The sequence below is a fragment of the Papilio machaon genome, chromosome 3 (assembly GCF_912999745.1).
Source record: "Papilio machaon chromosome 3, ilPapMach1.1, whole genome shotgun sequence".
Taxonomy (NCBI): Eukaryota; Metazoa; Arthropoda; class Insecta; order Lepidoptera; family Papilionidae; genus Papilio; species Papilio machaon.
Window position 1 is genome coordinate 5,181,586 of NC_059988.1, and position 27,013 is coordinate 5,208,598.

At 35.0% G+C, this 27,013-nt stretch overlaps 1 protein-coding gene across 2 annotated transcripts; it reads left to right on the top strand.

Moving 5' to 3' along the window:
- Positions 1-8,558: 8,558 nt before the first annotated feature.
- Positions 8,559-25,085, top strand: LOC106712336 (potassium voltage-gated channel unc-103). Of its 2 annotated transcripts, XM_045686359.1 has the most exons (18): positions 8,559-8,780; positions 12,703-12,789; positions 15,382-15,529; positions 15,721-15,902; positions 16,697-16,717; positions 18,527-18,681; positions 19,024-19,137; positions 19,544-19,665; positions 19,965-20,083; positions 20,191-20,381; positions 20,606-20,748; positions 20,923-21,116; positions 21,367-21,492; positions 21,840-21,984; positions 22,909-22,986; positions 23,572-23,972; positions 24,336-24,584; positions 24,912-25,085. In XM_045686359.1, exons 1-18 carry the CDS (start codon positions 8,559-8,561, stop codon positions 25,083-25,085), a joined length of 2,871 nt encoding a protein of 956 aa, XP_045542315.1. The 2 variants fall into 2 exon arrangements, with proteins under 2 accessions (XP_045542315.1, XP_014360337.2); XM_014504851.2 differs by lacking the exons at positions 16,697-16,717; positions 22,909-22,986.
- Positions 25,086-27,013: the final 1,928 nt, after the last annotated feature.

The following is a 27,013-nucleotide window of genomic DNA, read 5'->3' on the forward strand; positions in this document are numbered from 1 at the left end:
GCCTAAGAATGAAACTCAGGATCCGGGTTCTAATTGTAAGATACTGAAAATACTGATATTCATAGTTGTAAATATCTTTTACAATTATAAATATTACTCATAAATTCTTATAAAAATAAACATATACATACATACAATATACAGTAAAAATACTAGGAAAGCAACCTTTGACATTGCAGTATACTAAACAATTACAGTACAACATTTCAGCTTTTAATCAAAAATACATCATTTAGTTGCCAAGCGTCATTTGTGAAGCCAGTCCACGCTGCATTCACTTCACCGCATTTCATTCTGTCTGTTATTCATTTTATGAACTATGTACATCTATATATATAAAAGAAAGTCGTGTTAGTTACACCATTTATAACTCAAGAACGGCTGAATCGATTTGACTGAAAATTGGTGGGCAGATAGCTTAGAACCAGGAAACGGACATAGGATAATTTTTACTCAGTTTTCTTTTTTTTATTCCGCGCGGACGGAGTCGCGGGTAAAAGCTAGTATATATAAATGAGTTCTAATCAACACATGTTTTCACATTCGTTTTGAAATGTTCTTAATTAAACGTCCAGATGTCTTATTCAGTTAATCGGGTCGCTGCTAGGTGGGTGAGGTGTTTCCAGATGCGTGTGTAACCTGAAGAAAAATAAATATTCTTGATAAATATCAATATTAACAAAATCTATCCTATCCTATGTTCAAAACAATCACATCACACCAAATTGTTGCAGATGCCTATAAGTAACGGTCATTGAACACCAGGTACTGGATTGTTTGCCGCCTTCGTGATAACAAAATCGATATACAGAGTGATTTAGAAGGTCGTCGGCCAAATACTAATTAATCAGACCCTGAAAGTTATGAAAGATAGTTCATTAGAAAAATATGCAGACAGCACGGTCGCAATGAATAATAACTTCTTGGATTGAACGCCAATTATAATTTATTCACGGGTACCGCCGCCTCATCCGAGACTCAGCGATACTTGTGCTCATGTTATGCAAAACTTTTCGCTTTAATTGCATATATTAACCAAAGACGGTATTTACTTTATCAGCTTCATATAGTTTAGCATTTAACCGATTGTTTCGTAACGCCGCATATTTTTATGAAATACTAGCTGTCGACCGAGACTCCCTCCGCGGGGAAATAAAAAAATAATAATAATTAGTAGCCTATGTGTTCTTCCAACAGCCGTTCTGGAGATATCTTCTGACAAACCATTGACGCGGTCCTGCCACACCTCTTTTGCTTCTTTCACATTAATACTCTAATAATAATTTCAACAATCTGGTTCAAAAACTACTCGTCTATACAATTTAAACTGTCCAATCTGGATGAGGTTATGTCGTTTCATTGCGAAGATCCGATGGCCACATTCCAGCTCTATAATCAGATCAGCACCATGTCATCATAATATTGCATTGTCACCCAATTTACATGTATTTAAAATTTCAGCTCTATTAGTAACCGGGAAGTATCAAATATAATTTGCAAGATTTGATGACAAACATCGAATCAGGTGACAGGTAAATAAAAGCTGATAAAATAAGAATGAAAAGGGGGTTTTGTCCCTGAAGACGTTATTCATAGGGCCAAACGCAGAACTTCTACATCTACGTTACGTCGGCATTTTGTGCATAGAAACTGATTGAACCTTCAATGAAATTTTAATGCTTAGTATTGTGAATTTTAATTATCTAACTAACTTAATTTTTGTTATAAGAAGCGATAAAAATGTTAATCTTTGATAACATTGGAATACTAAAAAAAATCTCAACATAAACAGTTTTTTACTAAATATGAACTTGGAAGTACAAATATGTGTACAACATATTGTTTATTAGTTATGAACTAGTAGATACAAATATGTGTGAGTTTCATCAAAGTTGCCTCCTTTCTTTCTCGTATCATAAAAAAAATAACTACTCACCTTTCGTTTTACAATGACGTTGTATTTACAATATTGTTCTCGGCAAACTTATTTGCTTCATTGTTCACAGCAATCTGTTGTTCAACATTTTCTCAACATAATCTGTTGACAGTCAATATCTAATCTCATCTAAAATGTTCTAAGAGCTCCATCTAGTTAGATAAAACTGGTCCAGGAACAAAAAGAGTTAAACAAAGAACATTTAATGGACCAGACAGGTACTATATTCTTTCCGCATACCTACCCTTTATATATATTTATTTTACGTTTTATGTCTTTAGTTATTTGAATTTTTATAGAATTAAAAATGGATGTTAATTTGTATTTTGAATTTTTATCAGCGACCAAAAACACGAATTACCGGTCTAACTGGTTACATAAACATATAAGCTGTCATTCCTGGTTTGACTAGGTTTCTTGTTAAGATACTTCTTTAAGATACGTTGTTGACAAACAATTTATTGTAATCAAGGTACAGATAAATAAAATTGAAGTGTGTGTGTAATCAAAATATTTTATCTGTATTTAGCGTATAGGATGTTTTCCGATGTATTTGTGTGTCTGTCTATCTGTCCGCAAGTTCGCGTTTGTTCCGGATAATTTACGCAATGATTGGATCCATTTTCTTTTCATAAAAGTAGCTTATTCACAAGATCAAAATCAATGTTTATTTAATTTTAGTATTGGTTGTTACTGAGACCAAAATCTCAGTATAAAACATAACGTCACCATTATCTTTTACAAATCAAAGATAACATTGTTTTAAACAAGAATTTTGGTCTCAGAAACCTACAGTAAGAGCGTTTTAACAAAAAATGCTCCCTATCGTATCAAACAATGCAGTGGTGAAGGAGTCGCCAAATAAGTTTACACAATAAGAAGAAAATTTGAAAAACAATGATTTAAGTGTACAAAAGGATTATAATGCACCCATTTTTAATTTTTCTTCGCTAACAAAACTTGTTATCAAATTATTTAACACGACTTACCCGCTTATAAATCAAAATAAATAAGTCTACTTTGTATCTGAAAACACAACGAAACAACAAATGTGTTATTCCAGACTTTGTTCTACATCTATGCCAAATTTCATCAAGATCCATCCATCCATCCGTGTAAACATTCGAATTTATAATATTAGTAATATTTTAAATAAATTTTATATACTTACTAAATTGCAAATTTCCTGCTTTTTCGAAATTACAGGTTCTTATTTTACAACCTGATTTGGTTTATTTTTTGCGATTGGTTAAAAATAAAATATCACGCTTGGAAAATAAACTTGTATACGATTATTTAGTGTTCGCCAGTTTAATAATTTAATTTTACAAAAATAACGACAGAATTCCATCCATCCATTCAGCCTCGTTACGCCCACTGCTGGAGTTAGGCCTCCCCCGAAGATCGCCACGTTGATCGGTCCTGTGCAACCCGCATCCATCCTGGATACTCCCGCAACCTTGACCAGATCATTGGTCCATCTTGCGGGAGGCCTGCCCACGCTGCGTCGACCTGTACGTGGCTGCCATTCCAGTACTTTGCGGCCCCATCGGCCATCCGTTCTGCGGGCAATATGGCCGGCCCATCGCCACTTAAGGTTTACATTTCTTCGGGCAATGTCGGTTACATTGGTTCTGCTGCGGACCACATCATTTCATCGACAGAATTACCTTTTCTTATTCCATTAATTTAATTCTTAAACCAAGGAAGGCGTGCATCTTTTGTGCGTGCTAAACTCTGTCAGCGCATGTTAGTCATACCAGAGATTAGCGAAGTAACAAAGCCTTCAGGTCTATTATAATAAAATATATATATATTTCTTAAGGTGATGGAAAACATCGTGATGCAACCTGCACATATATGTCTGAGAAGAAATTAAATGATATGTGTGAAGTCAACCAACCCGCACTTGGCCAGCGTGGTTGACTATGGCCTAAACACCCCTAAGTTGGGGTAGGCTCCGAGCCCCTCGGTGGGGACGTATAGTGAGCTGATGATGATGATGTATATTATCATCCAACCAAATTAAAATCTTGCGTAAATGTGGGGGCCTTTTACTGTCTTGTTGTTAAATGATTACTAGTAGGCTTAAATGATAAGATATGCTATATTCCTAATACACTCGTAATACAGTTTTTTTCTAAATGCATTAACAAGTATCTCGTAACGTGCATTTACATTCGTACAACTGTAGCCACCATCGTACATGTTATCCTTGTTTATTTTTTATAATGAATAACCAGTACTACTACAATTAATGTAAAAATAATTTTAAAAATACCAAATTTTTATATCATAAATAAATCGATTAATTGTCATCAATGGCTACTTCTAATTAAATAATTCTTAATGCAATTTGAAGATCGTATTTGAAAGTATTATACTTATTATTAAAGATTTCATTTATATTAAATAAAATAAAAATTCGCCCCCTATGTTTAAAATTTAAGAAGGTAAAAACATTTATAATTAATTCTCTTTGAATACGGCCCAGAAATATCATATATATACGATGACTTAAGGTAATAAAATCCCCACTAAAATAATTTATCGTCAAGGTTGTTAATCTTAATCTGATATCAATGTAATGTAATATAAATGTGCAATTTGTGCGTGTACATTTTATATGAATAACAACTTTATCGTAACATACGAGAATAAACTTCGATTATTTAGAAACGGACGAGACAAAGAGCCACCGTTGTATGTACTAAATAAATTCTGCCACTTTACGCGAGGGGTGAGGTAAAAATGATAATCAGTTATATGCATATCATGCCGACACTTACGTAAAATTGAAACGTCTTTATAAACTTATACTGATTCAAAAAATTACAGACACAAAATGAGCACACAAGCTAGTTTAGAACTTATTGTTACTTTTTGACAGAAAGTAAGGAGCTTGTTTGACAGGTCCTGTTTCTTAAAAGTCAATAAAGGTGAACGCATACAAATTAATTTAAAATATGCTCAAAATCTATAATAAATACTTAGATAAAGGTATGAGTAAGAATATTAATTCCAATTCCATTATCAAAAATAAATAATTTTAAAATATGACAAGTTGTAATCTTAACTGTTAAAGAAATTTTAATAGTCTCAATCTAATGGCCTGCCCTGACATAAGAACCATACATACAAACGATTATTTGTTTGATGTTTTGTTGTACGAATAATGTGTACAATATCAAACAAAGAAAGATATAGGTATTCAGACGAGTAACCGGAGTGACTTATTATTTAAGGGTTGAATTTTTGTTATAATGCGTTTTGGGGGTTGGGCGCGGCGCCCGGTGTCAGGCTCGGCTCGGCGGCGGGACGACAATGCGTTTCAGCTGAAACGTTCGATGAGTGGTCGGGGGAGGTTGTGCGAGGTCACGCCGCGCGCTCGGCGGCCTCGAACGGCGCGCGCAGAGCGTGAGCGTGCGCGCGCCGCCGCCGCCCACCCTCTCCCGACGGCCAGTCCCGCGACCACGCTGCGGACTCTGCCGCCTCTCACACTGCCATCGAATCGTTATCTGAACACCGTTCCTGGGCCCCCGCCTTCAGTGAACGTTCACGCGATTCATCCCCATACCGATATCCTCGCGATACACACAAACTAACACGACTAGCCTTTCAATAAAATGAGCAAACACACAAAAAATGAGTGGAGTGCTCATTTAATCGATCGACTGCATTAAAAGTAAAATCTTTTATTGTCGTTTTACAGGCGACTTTTACAGATTATTTTGCGCTGTGTTCGAGCTTCAGAGCTTTGTTATATGTCGATTGTGTGAGCGGCCCTCGGAAGGAGCTCGTGCGTATTGCTTGCTAATATTGCTACCGAGTGGTGCCGTCCTGTGCTTAGTTCTTCAGTGAACAGTGCGTCAGATCTTTAGAGGTGTTTTATCGTTCATTCGGTTGCGAGCTTGCGCATATATACTTTTTATTATTTTTTACATTTCTTTCGCATTAATTTGCTATAATTGTGGAAAAAAACGCGATCCATGCTTGGAGTTATGACTACCATGGTATGGTTTCCTTTGTCTACATTACGTACTTATTTCTTTTTAGTAAACGAAAGTAGCTTACTGTAATTATTATTCTCTATTTGTATCATTCTAGACTTATATCTATTTCTAGTTTTATCCCGCATTAAAAAATATAAATTTAAACCCAATAACAATATTGGTTTTATGTAACCGTTTCGAAGCTTTGGAATCTCGTAGGTTTACGATCATGGCAGCTATAGATTGTAGTACATTACTTTCATATATTGTGAAATGTAACATGAATGGAGGCTCTCGACCTCAGTTACATATCTACGATGCATGTGAACACATCTTGGCCTAAATTTTCCTAAAATCTATTATGTAAGTGTTCAATATCGCTTTACGACATACACGAAGTAGAGAAAGGATTTCACTGCGGATAACAGACCGTAGTATACACAGAGAGCTTTGGGTTCTGCAGTAGGAGTATTGACAATTAAGTCCTCCGTAGTGAACACGCCTAGTTACCGTACCGTACTGTACCAACACGCAACGCAACACACGACTTATTATTACCGACCAACCCTTAAATATTTATATTTTGCATGACAAAGAAAATACGAAGTGAAAATAATGATGAATTATGTAACATTAAAACAACAAAGTATTTTCATTGGATTGTTGTAGAATTTATAGATTCATAGTTTATTAAAGCTACTAATATAGTTTTATCTTGTTTTCACTTATTATAGTATCCATTGCTTTAGTATTTTGTTCGGTTATTATTATTTGATTTATATATTTACGTTGAAAAATAACATTTTCCATTTCGCATTGTTACACCTGTATTTGTCGCGGCCTGACCTCTTTTCCTCGAACAATGTTACCATTCTGACATCTTAAGGAGTCACTTAAACTTTTCTCGGTTAAAAATAGTTTTTACATTAATTCACTGCCAGAAAAAGAAAAAACACATTAATATATAAGATTTGAATAAATTAAAAATAGTAAAAATAATCAGCTTAAATGTTTTAACAAACTAAATCTTCGCAGATTCCATATACAAATACTGTACTAATAAGATATATCCAAAAGCAAGTGTTGACATTATACAATTCTTAAGCAATTCAAAGTATGCGATAAAAGCATAAATAAAACGCTTAATGGGAATTGCAGTTACGATTAAATTAGCACAATAAATGTAACGGAAAAACACTAAATAAATTACTGTAACTTCTTGATATAAATATTACATAACTACAATTAAGACGTAACGTAAGTAAAAACAAGGAGGTCATACATTTAATAAATAATCTCATCGATTATAAAATAGATGTCAAATGCTCTTCTTCACAGATTTCGCGATGTATATATAAATGATGAATTTTAAATGATTAATACTTTGATAATAAAAAAATCAAAGTAAAAAATTACATAAAATACTTCCCGTATTAAGAAAATATCCCAATTAAAAAGAAACTGCTACGAAATAAAAGTTCTTACATCGTTGTCTTGATCTGCTTTCTTATTATAATTGGCCACCAAGATTTACAATGTTGATAACGGGAAAATATTAATAGGTGTTCAGTTCTGTTCAGTTCTGTTCAGTTCACAAAAAGTTACATATTGCATTTCTCATCCGAAAACTTACAACTTCTTTACATTATTCAAAGTTCAAAGGCATTTTAGATTCTGTGCAATACTACGAGTTACTAATACGGTATTAAAACGTTAGCATAACGTGTCTTGAAAAGTAATGTAAAAGAATTTTACATACTTTTGAATAAGACCTCAGATTTTTTTTTATTTGTTCTCCGTCCGCAAGAGGATCATGTTGTTTACAGTCAACTCAGAGCGCACCCTTTTTCTGGTTTACCTTTTTTGAAACATAATCTGATAAAGTAGAACAGGCGGAGTTATTTGATTTCCATTATATTCGTTGCGTGCCTTCTTTTCCTTCTTATGTCAACAAAATAATATATTCATACGTTATTATATACGTTGAATATTGCATTTTCCCACCAGTTATGTTTATTATCATATCGAATAACTTGGTTATTCAACAAATTTTTCATCTCATGTTTACTTTAAGTACTTACTTTAAGAGGAACTAAAACTAAAAAGGAAAAATCTGTGGCTGCGGAAACATAAGTACAGAGGCGAATGTGGATGAAAGAAGCAGCCGCACAGCGATACGTCGCCACCGCCGCTGAACAACACCGTGCCCTAGTTCTCTTATTATTTAGAACCACAGCGCAAAAGCTGCGCTCACGTCCCATTGACCTTTTTAAATCTTTCGTTTCTTAGGCAACATAAAGCTATAGGAATAAATTGACCGTGTAGCCCGATCGCGCTATGTACATCATGTTTTTATTTTACCTAAAACCATACCATAGTAAACATATCGTGTATGTATCGCATTGAAATATATCGATACATAACAAGTAAATTAACGTGAAACGAAATCGGAATCAGAGCCGTCGGCGGGGATAAAGCGAGCATCTATGCAAAACACGGCAATCGCACTGCTTGAGACGGCGTCGGCGTACGAGCGGGCCGTGCTGGAATGTGAGTACCTCGCCGCCTCCGAGCACGGCGGGTTCCGGTGAGAGCGCTGGCGCGGCGGCGACGGCGACGGCGTCGGCGACATGGCGGATCGCGCGCCCCCCGATGTGCCGCTGATTGTGACGCCGCCGGGCGCGGGGGTTGTGGCGCGGGGGGCGCGGGGCTCGCGTGATGATCCGCCTTCCACCTGGCGGTCCTCGGTGCGTGTCCGCGACACCGGCTTCCGCGGCTCTCGCAAGAGCGTCGTTCGCCTCGAACCGCCGTGTAATGGCCTCAACGGATTGCCCACCATCATCGGCAAGGAGGTAATGCTCGTTCAGTGGTTGATTGTTTGTCTGAAATAAGCATATGTTGCAACGGGAGCATATTGACGTTACGAAAAAATAATACCAAACACTTTTTGTTATGTGTTTCTACCACTCCATTCGTGTTTAAATGGCTTTCATTGCAACTAAAATATATTTGTAAGAAATGTTCTATTAATCACAGTAGTGATACATAAAATGTTTTCGTATTATTCAATGTATTCAATCAAAATCTATAAGCTGTGGTATATATATTTTTTTTTGGTAATGGTCCTTCGTATTCTGATAGTGATAAAAATTTTTGGCGATAACATTGCGACTATAAGCTAACTTTAATAAGTGAAACAATGTTCGGTGGTCGTGAGGCGTGAGTGACACGTTCTAATTACCCAATATATCTAATCACTACTATCTGGACTAATATGATAAATTTTTGTAAGAATATCGATCATAAATTGGATACAAAGTACATTTACGTAATTTGAAAACTATGTATTTATACGTATACTTGATACACAATATATTTAATTGCATATTATATCTTACTCTTTGCATTTAAAAAGTATAAACCATTAACGTTATTTATTTCTACTTCCTTGTTAAATAAAAAATACTTTATCATGATTAATTAATTGTTCGTTTAACCTGGCTCGATATTTAGGGACAGTATACAGGCAGAAGCACAAAAATTCTCCTGTATAAGACATTCCTTAGGCTAATATTGTCCTATGGTTGAGAATATTGGATTTTCAGCAAAAAGGAGAGTTGGTAGAAAGGATATTGTTAAGGTGTGAACGTAGGAGTACGGAGCATTTATAAAGCTTTAACACCATAGTAAGCCAAATGTCATCAACTCCATGAAAATTTGTCGGCTACGCTGGACAGTACGTCTAGCGAGCGTGTAGATGTCGAACGAGACCTTAAAAATATCGGAGTCAAAAGCTGGAAACGAAAAGCATAAAGTAGACCAACATGAAGAAATTTACAGACCCCGAACCACTCGTGGCAGGAGTGCCTTTGATGAAGAAAAGCTGAAATCTATAACACAACCAAAATTTCACTTTTACTCTAACATCAATATAAACCTAATTTATTTGTAAGAAAGGATGAACTACAAAAAAGAATTAGAATACCGCGAAATAAGACGGCCTAGAGCCTAAACGAAACAACTGATTTGGACGAGTGACGTGTCATACAACTTCGGGACAAAACACAAACACACAACGCAATCCTAAATAAGTGAAAACGAATTCGAACCTTACTCGCCATAACTTTTTTCATTCATAAATAAATTTTCAATGTCAACCGTTGAATCTATCCTCTGTATAATATTAGTATATTAATACGAAAGTGAAAATACATATATAACGTTACAGTTTATTTAGTATAAATTAAAACATTTCAATTGTTTGTATTAAAATGCAGCCGACAGATGGTGCTATCATCCATTAGAGCCTGAGTCATTCTTTTTGTTTTTTAATTTAGGTTAGATTACAATTAAAATTTTCAACTACAGAACTAGCGTAAATATAAAAAAAATTGTTGAAGGATAAGATTATTCGACTAGAGTGCAAAAGAAGGAAAACTACAGAAGTAAAAGTAAACATCCCAAACATGACACAATCTACATAACCTTCGCATATTATTATCGTATGTTATCAGCATTTTTATAAAAAAAAAAACATTTATTAAAACAAATAAAATGATATCATCGATAATGACGGACGTTTTTAATTCTGATTATGGCAAATTTTATTTGTGGTACAAATTTGTCAAAAACATTATTTACAGACATACATACGTGACAATTTAATAAGAAAATGTAAGATAATAAGTACAATAGTTGTTCATTTATTGTAAATAGGACACAGTTTTAATAATTTTACATAGTACACATATTTAAATTTTAGTTTTTCATTATTTACGCTGTTCCAATATACAAAGTTACAAGCTTCAACCACTTATGTACAGCGAAGAACCTTATTAAAATTGTGAAATATTTCATGATGCTTCATGTCGAAATGCTTCATGTCGAACGTGTTTCGAAATTTTTATTAGAAAATTTAACTTTAGTAGAGATCGCAATAATAGTTTGCATAAACAATTGTCAAGTTAGCACATAACTTGATAACTGTTTATAAGGCAACTGATGCCAATAACAACATCTTAAATCTGAACTATGACCAAAACTTTGTCATTAAACTACTAAACGTACAGATGGCGCCTGCGGTTACTTTTAGTAATAACTCGATGTATTTACATAAATAGAATAACTCTACATTGATATTTAATAGATTTTGTTTGTTAATTGCGGTAAAATCAAAATAATACAAAATCATATTTTAAAAAGCAGATTTGAAAAAAAAATTGTACTCGTCTGAAAAGAGAATTTGGGGCAACAATACGTCTTGTATACGTTTTTCAACCAAATAATATATACAGAATCTGTATTCTCAGTTTCTCGTTTATCCAGGATTCACTGACTGTATGTTCCTTTAGACGCACACTCATATGTTTCTATGTACTTAAATGAATCTGTATATCAAATTTCTTCTTTATATAATAGTGTAATACAATCAGTATAGACAAACTACTTACTTCTTATTGCATGAGCAATATTTTGATAAAAGTATTGTAATAAAACAGTATTGATAATGGAGAGATTAAAGTGTTATAACACCTGTATAATAAAAAATATTAACATCTCTGTCATTCGCTTTGAAAAAATAGAGATAACAATAAAATCTTATAAAAGTGTTACGTTAGTTGATATTTGTTGTAATGTTGTAATGGTAAAGAATTTCAATGTAAAACTACTCACAGTAAAATTAGGAACAAACAACTCAACCTGTCTCTTGGACTATAGACAAGTGCCAAACGCCAAGTGCCTCTAGAGCGGTCCCCGAAAATGGAGACCGCAGAGAGTTCATTAATTCACTATCGTTTAAGTCATGCAAGTGCTCTCCAACACTACCAGAGTACCATTGCAGATGATGCTTAACAGCATACATTAAAACTAAGTGGATTGCACTTAACAATAACAAGAAAAACATTATAAAAACAGAAAAAAGACAACTTCCAAACACAGTCAATTGTTCTCTGTTTTTTTTTGTCATAACAATTTTTCCTTTAGTTCGTGCTTTTTAGACTTTTGCATGAATATTTAATTAAATATTATTCAGTTTCTTAGACAGAAAAGAATTGTAATTTGCATGTTTATAAAGAAGTCGTTTAAATAAAAAATAATAATAGTATGATTAGTTTGTTATATTTAAAAATTAAAAATCGTATCGAGTAAATGAATAATTTTATAGTAACGAGGTTAAAATTAATTACTGATATAGGAAAATTATTTAAATAAAAGTTGAAAAAGAAAAGATGTTAAAAACAATATCACCTAATTTACATATACAACTCAATCAATATAATTGACCCAAAAACGTTTTTAGCTATAAACATTTTGCAATGCATTAAAATGATATCCAAATAGTTAATAAAAATGTACATAATGTTTTACCATTACTTTTTATATGTATCGGTGAGTTTTCACTGTGTAAACACCCGTATAACAACATTATTTCCGTTCCAATAATAACTTAAGGGTAAGAATTATGCCTAGAGCACTATTAAGCAGCGACTCGGGAACGCGTTTAAAGAATACGATGCGTTATTTGATTTCAAACAAATTTCCATTCTTTTTTCCACGTAGTCCCTTTTGAAAAAATTTCTGATTTCGGTGAAACTCTCCTATTTTTTTAAAAAAATTGTGAACTCCCAACTTCATTAACCCGCCTTTGTAAACCCACCGGTCTTCTATGTAGACCAGGAAGTCCATATGGACCACATCAGAAATCACTGGTTTTATAAGTCTAAAATAAGAAGAAACAGATAATCTAAACATATTTGTATTATTTGTCTACAGGTACTATCACTCGGCGCGACAAGCGGGCCCAAGGGTACCACGCAACCATCACATCCCTGGACTATCCTCCACCATTCTCCTTACAAGGTAAGAACTTGAGAACTTAATAACCTTCTGTGAATATAGTATATAGTTTACGCTTTTACATCAACACCAATTCCTTCCTTCCAAAGTCTTCCTTTCCTTCCGAGGAGAAAATATCCTGTCTTTGTCCTCGTCTTTGTTTGGCAATGGTAGGCAACGCATCTTTAACTTGTTACACATGCCTTTAGGTAACGGTCACTTATAGTGTGACCAGCTTGCTCGTTTGTATTACATAACATCCACCGTACTATAAAAGAGTCAAACAATGTAAACATAAGTAAAAATTCAAGTATTCCTATCTGAACTATCTAGAATAAAATTTAATCCATTCAAGGTTATTTGTACACGTTTATTGGCGTGGTTTACGTTATGTGGCGCGATGTGTCTTGTTTTCAATTATAGTTTTTATACTCATAATTTTAAAGAAATTCTTTGGGAGTCAGTCATAGATGTCGCATGCGATAAAATTATCATTATATATTTCGATGATAAGAAAACTGTTGAATAATGGACTGATAAAAATAATAACGTTCATGCTATTCACCCGTAAGCCCGTAACTAAGTCTAGATGACGTCATCTGTGATCGAATGAACTGTGTATTTAATGTTCATTTTCTCTCATAGATATGATGGTTTTACTTCATAAAAAGTGAAAGTACACTGTACTTAAACAATTAGATAAGGTTTCATATTCTGAAATAAAGTTAAACGAATTCATATAAACGGTATCAGTTTATAGTAACGAGAAGAAAACGTACACGATATTGAAAGACATGTAAAATAGAATTTAAACAGTTTTATTTTGTCTCCAAATGTCACGCTTGGTATAAAGTACCAATCCATATAGAAACATATTATAATTCAGTAAAAAATATTAAAAGTGTCTTTGAAGAAGAAAATAGAAAGGTTATCTCTAATGTTTTAAGTATTGGTAATGTATTAAAATTTTATAAATATAAATATTTAAGTAATTTTAATAATTACATTTCAATTGTAATCTGTTATCATATTATGTCTGTTTCATTTTCCCTAAAGTTTTTAGTTTTTTTTTATATTCTTCATATTATCTATATTATCAAATCATTAATTATGTTCTATCACATATGACAGGTTAATGAAGCTTTTTATAATAACTTCCCGCATTCCCTTGAGCACGAATTAAAACATAAGTCCTATGGAGAAATGATACTATGCATACTAAATAATACCAGACCTGTAGCGCCGTATCGCATTTGTATATCGAATTTAAAAAATGTTTTTATATAGCAATAATAATCTGTACACAAATTCAGGTATATGCATACACAGTTTAAGGGTCATTGATTGAATTGTGAAAACATCACAAACAAACAAGGTTGAGATTGCATTTATAACATTGGTAAGGGACGTTATTTGTTACATAGAAAAATTTTGCTACATCAAAAAATTATCAATGAATTTAATTTCTATTATTTCATGTTGTTTCACTATTAGAAAGCTGACATTCATAACTAACAAAGACAAACTTGCAGCAGAAATTCTCCAGTTAAATATTTTCCGATTCGTTTACTAAAAATGTATGTGGCGATTTTTAACTGTCTTGATGAGTTTTTGCCTTCTTGTTTGCATACGTAGACACTTTAAAAGAACGCCCAGGGAATACTTCAAAAGCTCTGAAGCCACAAGGAAAGCAGTAGTCTTTGCTTACACACCTGACATACTTAAGGTAAAACGAACAAGGCTTTGTACGATTTTCCGGTTTATATTTGTCGTCATAATGTTTTGTGCCTGTCATAATGTCTATTTTAATGCAAAAAATAATCAAATAAATTAATGCATTCAAATCCAAATTATCTAATCCAAGAGAAAACATTTGCATTTTGCTTTCTGTGTTTTTAATTAATATTATTTTATGGCCGGCAACACATCGGCAGTTTCTCAGGTATAATGGAGGTTCAGGGGCGTCGATGTTCCCGTTGCCCCCTTATTTTATAAAAAAATATAATTTTTTGAAGGATAATTCGTTGTAATTAGTTTGCAACAATTGTCTATGATCTATGTACCATAAAGTGATACGTACAAATACTGCGTTGTCAAACCGTTTTAGTCAACATTTGGTTAGTTCACCTGAAATTTATTTATTTTCAAGTAAGGTAAACTTAACGTAACGACCTTATTTTCTGAGCACGCTATGAAAGCGGCAACTGCCCACATGCTATTAAGTCAGTAATTAAAACTACCTCGGGTGCTATATATCTTAAAGCGGCGAACTCGACTAAATTGGAACTTATGTACAGGTTGTTCCAGTTCAATGTAATTATTAAAATTCTGATGTTAAATTTTACATTTTTTCTTTTAGTTAGTATACTGCTTCATTAAGAACTCCTTGTTATTTCACATTTTGCGAATTTGATACCCTGTTCCGATATTATACCATTTATAATTGTACCAATGCAGTACAACATATTTCTTATTAAAGATGAAGTCATATTTTAGGAAAATGTAGTTAAGTTAGAAAATCTCCAAGTTTTAATATGTTAAGCATTTAAGAATTCATTGAAAGTAAGATTACAGTTATGTTCAATATATGTTTATCTTCCCTTTCTTTCATTTCAGGCCGCTTGGGATTGGTTGATTCTTATACTTGTGATCTATACTGCAATATTCACGCCGTACGTGGCCGCCTTCCAGCTGAACGAGCCGGATTTTGACAAAAGATCGCGCAGCTTCGGCGAAGATCCAATTGTCGTTATTGATATGATAGGTAATTTTGATTTATTAACTACTACTTATTGTGTTCTAGTTATTCTTTATACAGGGAGTTCACGTAATACATTTTACAATAATCGAAGAATATTTAAGTATCAAGCAATTACAATAGCGAGCAGATATTAGACTTGTATAATAATTGTCCAGAAGGAAAAACTATTAAAGCAAGGACCGTTTTAATTTCAGTTGACGTGACCTTCATAATAGACATCCTTATAAACTTTCGTACGACGTACGTGAACGCGGCCGACGAAGTTGAATCTGATCCGGCGAAGATCGCGATGCACTACCTGCGCGGCTGGTTTATTATCGACCTGGTGGCGGCCATTCCCTTCGACCTGCTCCTCTTCGGCACCAACACCGACGAAGTGAGCTGCTTTTACAACGCCACTACACCCTCATATGGCATTACCACAGCCACACATATAAATAATATTAGATCTAGATAACAACAAAAACAAATGCCTGACATTTAGTGGATTATAGAAACCAGATGATCAATTGTCCGAAATTGAAAAAAAAAAATCCTGTTAGAGAACTGACATAGTTTTACATATGAAAAGTTTTATCCACATTGAAATCAGTGACGTAGCTCGTCACATTATATTTGCGGCTGAAAATAGGTCATTTGGAACAGAAAGTAGGTCAAATTACATTCTTAGTGATCATTCCAATAGAGAGCTCACATAAGCAAGCCTCATTTTTACAGTTATAATTAATCAAAGCGTTTATCAACATCGACTTTTCGGACAAATGAAGTTCTGGATATTGTTAGACATTTCACGTACAGTAGCGGAATGAATGCATTTGATGCAATGGACACTGTTCAATTCTATGCCACAAATTCAAATCAAAGACAGATAATATGCCGATCACGAATACGCCCCATCTCTTAAAATTGGTCTTTTTATTTTCTGTCGTCAAGAAGTAACATACTGATTGATAGTCACTTCTCGAAGTAAACCAGTTTCTTGTTTCAATATGAAAATCGATAAATTAAAAGAAATATAAGTCATAATTAGGTTGTTCAATGTTACTTTATGCGAAGTTATTACTTTAATTTTTCATGATTTATTTTTGTAGTACCTTAACATAGTATAGAGAAGGAACCCAAGGTGGGTGCATACGAGTACTGAATCTGTAATCCCATTTCTTGTTACAGCAGGGGCTGGAAAGTGATGAGGTATACCATCTTTGTGAACTATTTTTTGTTGCTGCCACTATATTTTTATTGAACTTTAGTTATATTTTTTTCTATATTTTGATTCATTGATTTCCACTAGCTGTAAATCCACTAAGCGATAGCATAATGGAAGAGTTGGACGCTTCCTCTGAGCAAAAATATTAATTTGAAAGTACACCGCGGCAGAAATAATGAAACGCTCACTTGCTGCAACCACGAGCTTAGCTACAAACATTTCGATTGGTTTGTCCGTTATCATCACTACGACATGTATATCCCGTGATTACTTTTAGAGACAAACAAAACATAGTTAATACAAAACTGATCTTAGAATTAAAGCAAACGATATTTAAATAAAGTATCGTTTTAAAAAAAAATTAAGATTAAAATCTGATAATATTTATTTTTAATTTTGTTGGAAATGTTCAAAACTCTTTTAAAAAATTTTAGAAGTTTGAAGTTAGGAATAGTATATATATGAAGTAGTTCAATACGAAGTAGAAGTAATATTTGAAGAAGGTTTTGGTAGCCTACATTAGGTTGATTCTGTCGTAATCATTGGGTTCATGATCATAAGCTTGTTATAGTTTGAGTGCAGAGTCACGGGCACAGAGCTTGGTAAACGATACGCTCACACTTCCCAGACTAAATCTTGTACAAAACAATGAAATGCCTTTCACAACATTTATTAGCACGAATAAACAATGAATATAATTATGGCACCCACCTTACATCAGAGAATACAAGTATTTCATACATGTGTCCATATTTCGTTATTGTTTACGGTGACTCCTGTTAATTCATTATTTTCTTTGTGTTACACGGATATTTTTATTTGTTTACGTCTATTATATTTATTTATTTTATGAGATTTCTTTTTTTAATTTATAAATTCAGACAATTTTAAATTTAAATATAGCTACTTCGTGCATACAGATTTTAAAACATAATATTCGTAACACAGTTTTTTTCAATTAGAATTTTTAAATACACTAAATAATTATTCAAAATTGAAAATTGAACTTTATTAAAAAATGCATACAATAATAAAGTACCGCGTGTCATTGTTTGATTTTATTATCCACGATATTATAATTTTAGCATTTTCTTTTTCTTTTGAAGCTGAACTTTGTTTCTTAAAACATATTTGTGATTTCAACTTCATGTGGCTTTTATGTTTATGTAATTTAATTAATTGCTGTCAGGAACATTATTAATGACAGCAGATAAATGATGCCAAAAATTTATTTAAATATATTGTTGAAAGTCTTCAAATTGTTATTAAAACGGAAAATGTACGTACCCAAATACAAATAATTAAGCTAATGTAGTAATAACAACATTTCTAACAAGATACTATAGCATAAACTAACATAATCGTCTAAATTATTATAAACATTCGATTAAGTGTAAATTCGTATTCAGCTAGTATGTATAGAGGTAGAAAATCATTTTAGGAACTTATACGGATCGTTACAAAAGAAGTTAAATAGCTTAAAAAAATTAAAGTTAAAATTTACTTTTGATTAGTACATTAGTTGAATTATTCCATGCACCGCAAAATATAACGAAGCTACAACCATAGTAAGAGATAATCGCTTACCGCAAAATTTACCTCAGTTTGGCTGAGTACAAGAATCGCATAGTAAATGAACTAGTGGAGTTTTGCTTTGTTAGCGTGGTTCGCTGCGAGGCCTCATTAATGCTATATCATAAGCGAACATTCATCCAAAGCTTAAGTTCAATGCGCATAGAGCAGAATAGTGAGCGGGTAGCAAACAGGCATCTGAGCTGGCCCTCTGTTCGCAGACGACGACCCTCATCGGTCTACTGAAGACAGCGCGGCTGCTACGGCTCGTACGTGTCGCGCGCAAAATCGACCGATACTCTGAATATGGCACTGCCGTCCTACTCCTCCTTATGGCTACATTCGTCCTTTTTGCCCATTGGCTTGCGTGTATTTGGTAAGTACATGAATGTCCTAATTAACAGATTTTTACAAAGAAGAAAAAAATGAAAAATCAATATTACACTAATTTATACTCTTCATTTATTCTACGTATGTATTATGAATCTAATATTTGAAAACAATCCTACCTGATTAACATCGCTGCTTAGTGATCTCAATATTAGGGATTATATATTATATATATTTTATTTATGATGATCCTCAGACATCTCTTTCTTATTCCAGTTGTTTTCATTTTATGGGTATATCCTTTTGGTTATTTCACATCAGCACTTCCAGTTAACACTAATATTATATACTTCTCTTGCCTCAATATTAATTACAATGTATCCATTAGGTATGCAATTGGAAATTGGGAGAGACCTCAACTACAAGCTCCTATTGGCTGGTTGGATGCTCTTGCTAACGATGTGCAAGCAACATACGATAACTCTACTGGACCATCTATGAGGTAAAAATATTATATTGGCTCATAAGTATCAAATGCCTAACAGTACATTCATTTTTAGTTAGTTATTCATTATACTAATCGTAATAACCCTTAGTTTACTGTTATGAATCTAGAATCAACAATAACTTAGTAACAATATTCCTATTCTTTTGTTTAGGCTAACAAATACGCTATTAGAATTACAGATTAAATATCCTTTAGTTATATTAACTTTTAAAGTAAATTTTAGAATATAAAAATAGCATAATCTATAAGTTTTGATAATAAAAACATTTTTCATCTTTTTTTAAATCTAGTGGCTCAAGGTTTTAATTCTTTTATACTCCTATACGCATTCAAGCACTTCATAGATGAACGTTTGAAGTTCGTTTAGATATCGTTAAGGTTAACATACTTTTAATTTCAGGTCACGTTACATCACAGCTCTATATTTTACTTGCACCTCTCTAACCAGTGTGGGTTTTGGTAACGTGGCGCCTAACACAGATATGGAAAAAGGATTTACAATATTTGTCATGCTTCTTGGATGTTAGTATCACAAGTACTCAATGCTTTTAATATTAGTTAATTTTAACTGTTAGCTAACATAGATTAAATTAAATATTTGCTTAACACCAGCTATTTTTCACTCCACCTCCATGTAATTTAATATTCTTCCTTCCATTCCTCACACGTAATATATTAACAGAATATTAGCGCTTAAAAGTTGAAGTTTCACATTAGAAGGAATTTAATTTGTTCTAGCTCCATATAATATTGTAATTTCATATTTTAGAAAGTAAATTTTGAAATTAACATGAAATTTAAATTGAAATTTCCCTTCGCAGCTCTGATGTACGCGAGCATTTTCGGTAATGTATCGGCAATCATACAACGTCTTTATTCCGGAACCGCGAGATATCACACACAGATCTTGAGAGTGCGGGAGTTCATTAGATTTCATCAGGTGAGTTATGATGAAGAAATTCCTTTGGACATTTTGTATATTTGTCTAGACATTTTGTTTGGCCCTAGGACGTTTTGTACTTAATGAATTGTGTTTTTTGTACTTAGATTGCGAATCCATTACGGCAAAGGCTTGAGGAATATTTCCAACATGCATGGAGCTATACGAACGGCATCGATACATCGAGTGTGCTGAAAGGTTTCCCCGAGTGTCTCCAAGCCGACATCTGTCTGCATCTCAATCGTAATCTCTTAGCCAATTGTGCCGCTTTCGAAGGAGCAAGTCCAGGATGTTTAAGGTATAATTTCAAAAAAAATTAGTACTAATTTTATTGAATCTTGTTTCCAAAGTTTAAAAACAAAAACCTTCTAGTCTGTTATAGTTCAAGATTACAAGAAGGTACATATAGTATTAGCTTATGTAGTCCTTGTCCCATTTTATGTGGCCACAGTTGACTGTTATAGATTTAATGCAGTAGACTTTTGGTATAAATACATAACAAATAAACTATTTCATTTGCAGAGCGCTGTCGTTAAGGTTTAAAACTACCCACGCACCGCCGGGAGAGACTTTAGTCCACCGTGGAGATGTGCTCACTTCGCTTTATTTCATCTCTCGTGGATCAATAGAAATTTTAAAGGACGATATTGTAATGGCTATTTTAGGTAAGAAAAAGTCCAATTTCGTAAATGTTTTAGGAAGTAAAATTAGAAGATAAGTCTAAAGACAAGTAATTCTTAGTTGTGAACACTGTGATCTCATTCTACTTTTATATATATATATATATTTATATATATATATATATATATATATATATATATATATTTTTTGTGTTATAGGTAAAGATGACATATTCGGCGAAAATCCGTGCATCTACTCGAGCGTGGGGCGCAGCAACTGCCGCGTGCGAGCGCTCACCTACTGCGACCTGCATCGTGTGCACCGTGACGACCTGCTCGACGTGCTCGACATGTACCCCGAGTTCCGCTCCACATTCGTCAACAACCTCGAGATCACCTACAATATGCGAGACGTTAGTTATACAGTAATGTACCACTCGACCGTGGGGCGCAACGTCATGATTTATGTCTGCTGTCTCTTTAATTTTAACTTATTCTATAGTGTAAAATAATACAATTTCTCTATCTGGATCAAATTTAAAATGTTAAATGTCTATTACAATGTTCAGGTTAATGAGTTTGACTCCGAGAGATGACTTTTTGTTACAATTTACTTCATTCCAGGACCGCTATAAATATAAGATGAGTTCTTTGTTCTTATAGGAGGAGCTAGGTGGTATTGAGACGCGGCGGCGCATGCGCTACGAGCACCCGTACGACGCGCGCTTGCTACGGGAAGCATACGCACGCAACACACGCCGCCCGCACACTGAGACATTTGCCGATAAGGTGCGTGGGCACTTTAAAATCATCCAAATAATTTAAATTACCATCTTGTAGATGTGTTAGTCATAATTTGTAATTCTCGCCATAATTACAAATTACAAATTATGAATTATCTATTTTGTTTAATTGAATAAGTTACGTTTGGCTAAAAGTTGACTAATCCGGACCAAATCTTTTTACTTTACTTTATGGCCGCACTCAAGGGTCATTAAGTGATGGGGAGTCCTTTAAAAAAGGAACTCTCCATTAAAATAACGGCTCTGCAATTACACTTAAATCTTTTCAGAACACATCTTGAATCTTGTAATTTAACACCACAATACAAAACACATTCTTTTACTATTGTTTAGGATTCTCAGTGCAGCGACGAGGACACGGAATCACCCGCCAGTCGAGGCATTTTAGAATTTTCTGCGGACAAGGCTGGGCAGGATGTCACGCCTCTCAACTTTAACTTCAGCAAACAACGCTCTACTACCCTTAATTCTATAACAGGTAAGATAGTTATAAATACTGATAGCGAATGATAACTAAACACTATTTTTTATAGTAATTTTTTTATTAATCTAAGTGACCAAGCACTTCATTGATGCCAAATAAACAAATTTATTATTTTTTGCTTACTATCTAAAATTTAAATATGAATAATATTGATTTTGAAAGATTCTAAGGATTTTATTTACCACAATATTATTTTAATAATAGTAAGCGTCAAGTGGTGCTCGGTATTTACCAAATATAAATTCATAGCGTAGGTAGATGCACATTTAACTGCAATGTGCAAAAACCCTTTTTTAAATAAGTCCCTACCCTTAAGAAATAAATTGAAACACAACTCTTTAGATATTTCAAAACGTATGCAGTATTTATCCTGACCACTTTTAATAAGGTAGATGAAACGAATTTGTGTAAATGATACATTTTGATAAAACATAAATTTAGAAGACCCTTTTGCATATTATCCTTTGTAATACATTTCTTTTAGTATCTTTATTGGTATTAATAAGATTTTTTACATATTTACAAAGTTAACAGACGTAAAAATAAGAGCTTCTTTTGAATTTAGAATTATTATTGGTTTATAAAACATAACCTAAAGACGAGTACAACCAAATTCGGTCGTATAATAATATTAAAAAGCTTATGACAAAATGTAAATATTGTAAAGACTACTAGGAAGCTTTTGTTTACACGTTACACGGCCGATTTCATTACCGATGCCAGCATGTGTAAGCTTGAACTTGTCCCTGGTTTTGTTTAATTTGTCCTTTCCGGCCGACAATGGCGAATGCGTTGTGTAATGAAGAAAACTTGATTCTAATATTTGGAATTGATAATATCAACTAAAATATATATAATTATGACTCGCTCCGCCATTGTGCGCCGGTGTACCGCTCTGAGCGCGGCCCTTGTGTGCAGGCGTGCTAGCGCAACTTAAAAGGAGCTTCCCAGACCTCTACCACCATAAAACGCATCAGCCGCTACACAACAAATACTGTAAGTACTCATTTTTATATTAGTGCATGTTTATGGTATGAAAGATTGATGCGTACTTTATGTTTACATATTATGTAATTGTAAAACACATGGTCTCTTCTATCTTATGATGGCTACTTGTTTTATTTGAGATCTAATAATTTCAGTGCAATAAAGATAAATATCAAAAAGCATTGCTTTAGGAGGACTCGCGAAGATTTCTATCTGGTCATAATTTGTAAAATGTAATTTAAAAAATATATGTTTTAAGGTATACATTGTTAATATGGGATATTGTACATATCTTAGTTTTTGTACATAACTTATTTTCTAACAGGTAGCGTTGAAAATACAATAAAATTGTAATACAAAAACAACACGTCTAGAAATAAAAAGAAATAAATACTGTGCCAAAGCCCTAATTTGAAAGGGAAATATTTAAAACGGGGTAGTACAGGGCTCTACATGCTCGCCCTGGTAATATTCTAATCGGTCTTTTACTTAAAAAAACTGACTGCTTATTCGTGTCTTATTTTAAACAAATTAACACGGACATCATAATTTATCAACTAGTGTTGCACCATCTTAACATTGTACGAATTTCAGCTCAATCCACCCCGCAAACGTATCGAGGGCGCGCGAGCGTACGGCGGCAGTCTTCGGTCGGTCCGCTGAACGACACATCACCGCTGACTGGCGCTGCAGCAGCTGAGGAGGCGGCGGTGAGCACGCCCGCGCACAGCGCCACGCTACCCGTCTCCAGCCTCAGCACCAACCCCAGCTCGTACTACACCAACGCCTCGCCGAGCCCGCCCGCCGCGCCCCTCGCGCCCCCCGCCCCCGTCCACGTGTCCTGCGACGACATTCTCGCTCCAGCGCAGCAGGCCGTTGCGCGCACCCCTTCCTGCAGGTCGGCGCCGCACTCCGCTGTCAACCTGCAGCAGGCCGGCCGACCCACAGCCCTACCCTTCACTGCCGAAAGAGCACAGAATACAGCTAATATGCAGGTTCATAATTTATAGTAATATTTAATAACTAGCTGTCGCCCGCGACTTCGTCTGCGCTGAATTAAAAATAAACTGTATTTTGTAAAATGTAAAATGTAGCCTATTTGTTGTTCCAGACTATGCTCTACATCTATGCCAAATTTCATCAAGATTCGTTGAGCCGTTCCGGAGATATCTTCAAACTAACATCCACCCATCCTTATAAACATTCGCACTTATAATATTAATAAGATTAACAAATATCTGTTTTAAAAGATGTTATATCTTCACCATAAAACCTCACAGTATTTTTGAGACTATTCCAACGGCTTTATTTAAATTACAAAGGTACCCACGATGACATTTTACCGACATCATTTCTAGGACGTGATGTCGCCTCAGTATCAGAATGTGGGTTCGGCGGCGACAGCGGCGTCCGTGGCCACCGTGTTGACAAGGCTGGAGGAGCTGAGCCGGCGCGTGGCGCTGCTGGAAAGCGGGCTGACGGCCGACGTGCGCCGCATTCTACAGCTGCTGCAGGCGCGTGAGCCCCTCGCAACGCACAACTCGCAGCCTGCGCACACACCCTCTCAACCCCTTCCCAAAGCCTCGCTCTCCGTACCTCACGGCGAGGTAAGTGTAATTCACTTTATGATTTTTGTAGCAGTTCTTCGTTTTGTTTAGCCTTAAGTGTAGCTAAGGACGGTGTTTGGTGCCATTAGTTTAGCTTATACTACTTTGCTCACCAGATATCAACTAGTACACGTGACCTGGATGAACTAAATTCGTGGAATAAATTCATTTTATATTCTTATATAAATATAGCTCAAAGGGGATGTTACGTGTAGCTTAAATACCTATTGAAAGTAGCTAATTTCGGTGTTAGTCTTATAGCCAATCGAAGTGTGCAGTGCAATTTCCACATTTAGTTCAGTAGTACATATAAGTCTTTTACTACAGAACCAATGGGAGTGGAACTGGAACGGAGAGCGCGAACGGGAACGGGAGCGGGCAGCGGGGCGGCACGGGCGCGGAGAACGCGCGCCCGGCGTGCAGCGCTCGGCATCCGAGCCGCACGCGCCCGTGCCGCCCGCCCTACCGCCGCCGCCGCACTCGCACTCCTTCTACAGGTAACAACACTAGCGCGCAACTCAGCACAGTGAAACTCAACCTATAGCGGAAAGTTCAGTTTCAACCTTTGTTCCAACCTAGTTTTACTCTAAGGTTATTTTGTTAATATAGGTAGTGTGAGGCGGGCGAGACGAGCGCCCTCCGCTCCCGCCCGTCGACGCGCTCGCTCGCTGAGTCGGCCTCGTGCGGCTCGCTGACGTGCGGCCCGGCGGCGGGCGGGCAGTGCGCGCAGGGCTCACGGGGCTCGCCAGGCGCGCCTGACGCGCCGGATCCGACAGCGGCCGCGGCGCCGCGCGCTCGCTTCCACTTTTGCCGGCGCATCACGCGCCTACCCCGCCCCGACGCGCGGACCTTCCTGTGACGTGGCCGACCCAAATGGACCAATTTTATACTTCTGTCGATGCCTAAATTAACACGTCCTCGCGATATTGCGAGCGAGTCGGCCTCTGCCGCTCGTGTCGAGTCCATTTGTTAAAGCTTCATGGTGTCTTTGTAAGTATTACCGGAGGAATGTCCAAGATCGTCGAGTGGAGCGGACCGGATCGTAGTGGGCGTGAGTTGCATGTGAGTTACATGTTCTTCAGTAGAGGTCGGCTGTGAGTCGAGGAGAATAGTTTGCCTTGCAACAGCCGACGGACACGTTGGGTGCTTTAATTTTTTCGTAGTGTACAGGTTCTCCAAAGAAGCTGTTTATACATTTTTATTAATAATTATAACTAATGATTTACGATATGCAATAGTACTTTTGATCTTTTCTATTTGTTTGTTTCGATGCGACGGATTCGGATTCAAACTTGTGTTTGTGTGAAACGTGTAGACGACTTCGATCTCAGCAGTGCAGTATGAAGTTTATAAGACTGAGACACTACGTAATAACCGTGAACTGTATTTCCAGAAGGGAGTAAACGAAAAACGCTTTCTACCCGTCCTCGCTCCTTGCCTTTACATTGTAGCTAGGTAATGTCTAACACTACTTGATCAAGTGTGTATTTGAGATGCTCCTTGTGGAAGTGCGTTTATGACAATTCATTATTAACATTAACCGGTAACTTCATCGCTACGATAATGATATCCATTAATATCACTGTAACTATTATAATTGTTTAGTTACTTTGTTACTCTTAATTTACAGTATTTCTTCTAAAATTCTTTAATCTAATATGTTATCGTAACGTTAAAAAATGGCTCTTGTTATTTAAAAACATTGTATTGAAAATTTTATCGATTTACATAAATACTTTATAAAGATTTGCTAAAATGGTCGCTCAAAAAGATATCATTAACTTTGTGTTATTTCGTATATCCTAGTTATGAAATAAGATGATTCGCCAATATCATTGTAAGCAATAATAAAATCTACCATAATATAAGAATCACAATTATGACTGTACATATTGCTATGACATCAATTTATATAATGTATATTTACATACAGGTTACGCTTACCTTTGTCATTTATGATCAACAATACTTTAACTAAACAAGCTTTGCTACAGCCAATAAATTGGCACTTTGTGCTTCGCTGCATTTAATCCCTCTTAAAAATTTTAATTTAATTTTTCTTTTTTATTTATTCATTTATCTTGAAAACTCTCCCTTTTTATTTGGATTAAATACACACAATAATAATTTATAATGTTTAAAACGAAATAATCAATACCTAAGATTATGGATACATAATATTACATTTTATCGTTAACTGAACAAGATCGTATTATATTTAAGACGCATTAAGATGGCTTAAGTTATTTTTGTTTTAAAAGAGCTTTCTTGTAAGACAAAACTACAAGTATAGAGATATGGTAAGATACAATAATTGGTGTTAAATAATATTTTAAAACACATAAATTTTTATAGTACAAGGTGGCAAAGGAACTGCCACATAAAATCGCTAAAATAGAGTAATGACTGCCCTTAGTCATGTAGTAGGT

What these genes read in the sequence shown, in the direction of transcription:
- LOC106712336 (XM_045686359.1), top strand. Translation starts at nt 8,559, where the DNA reads ATGGCGGATCGCGCGCCCCCCGATGTGCCGCTGATTGTGACGCCGCCG. An exon ending in TGTCGTTATTGATATGATAG is followed by an intron (nt 15,530 to 15,720) that starts GTAATTTTGATT and finishes TTTTAATTTCAG; the next exon opens with TTGACGTGACCTTCATAATA. An exon ending in CTGAGACATTTGCCGATAAG is followed by an intron (nt 21,493 to 21,839) that starts GTGCGTGGGCAC and finishes ACTATTGTTTAG; the next exon opens with GATTCTCAGTGCAGCGACGA.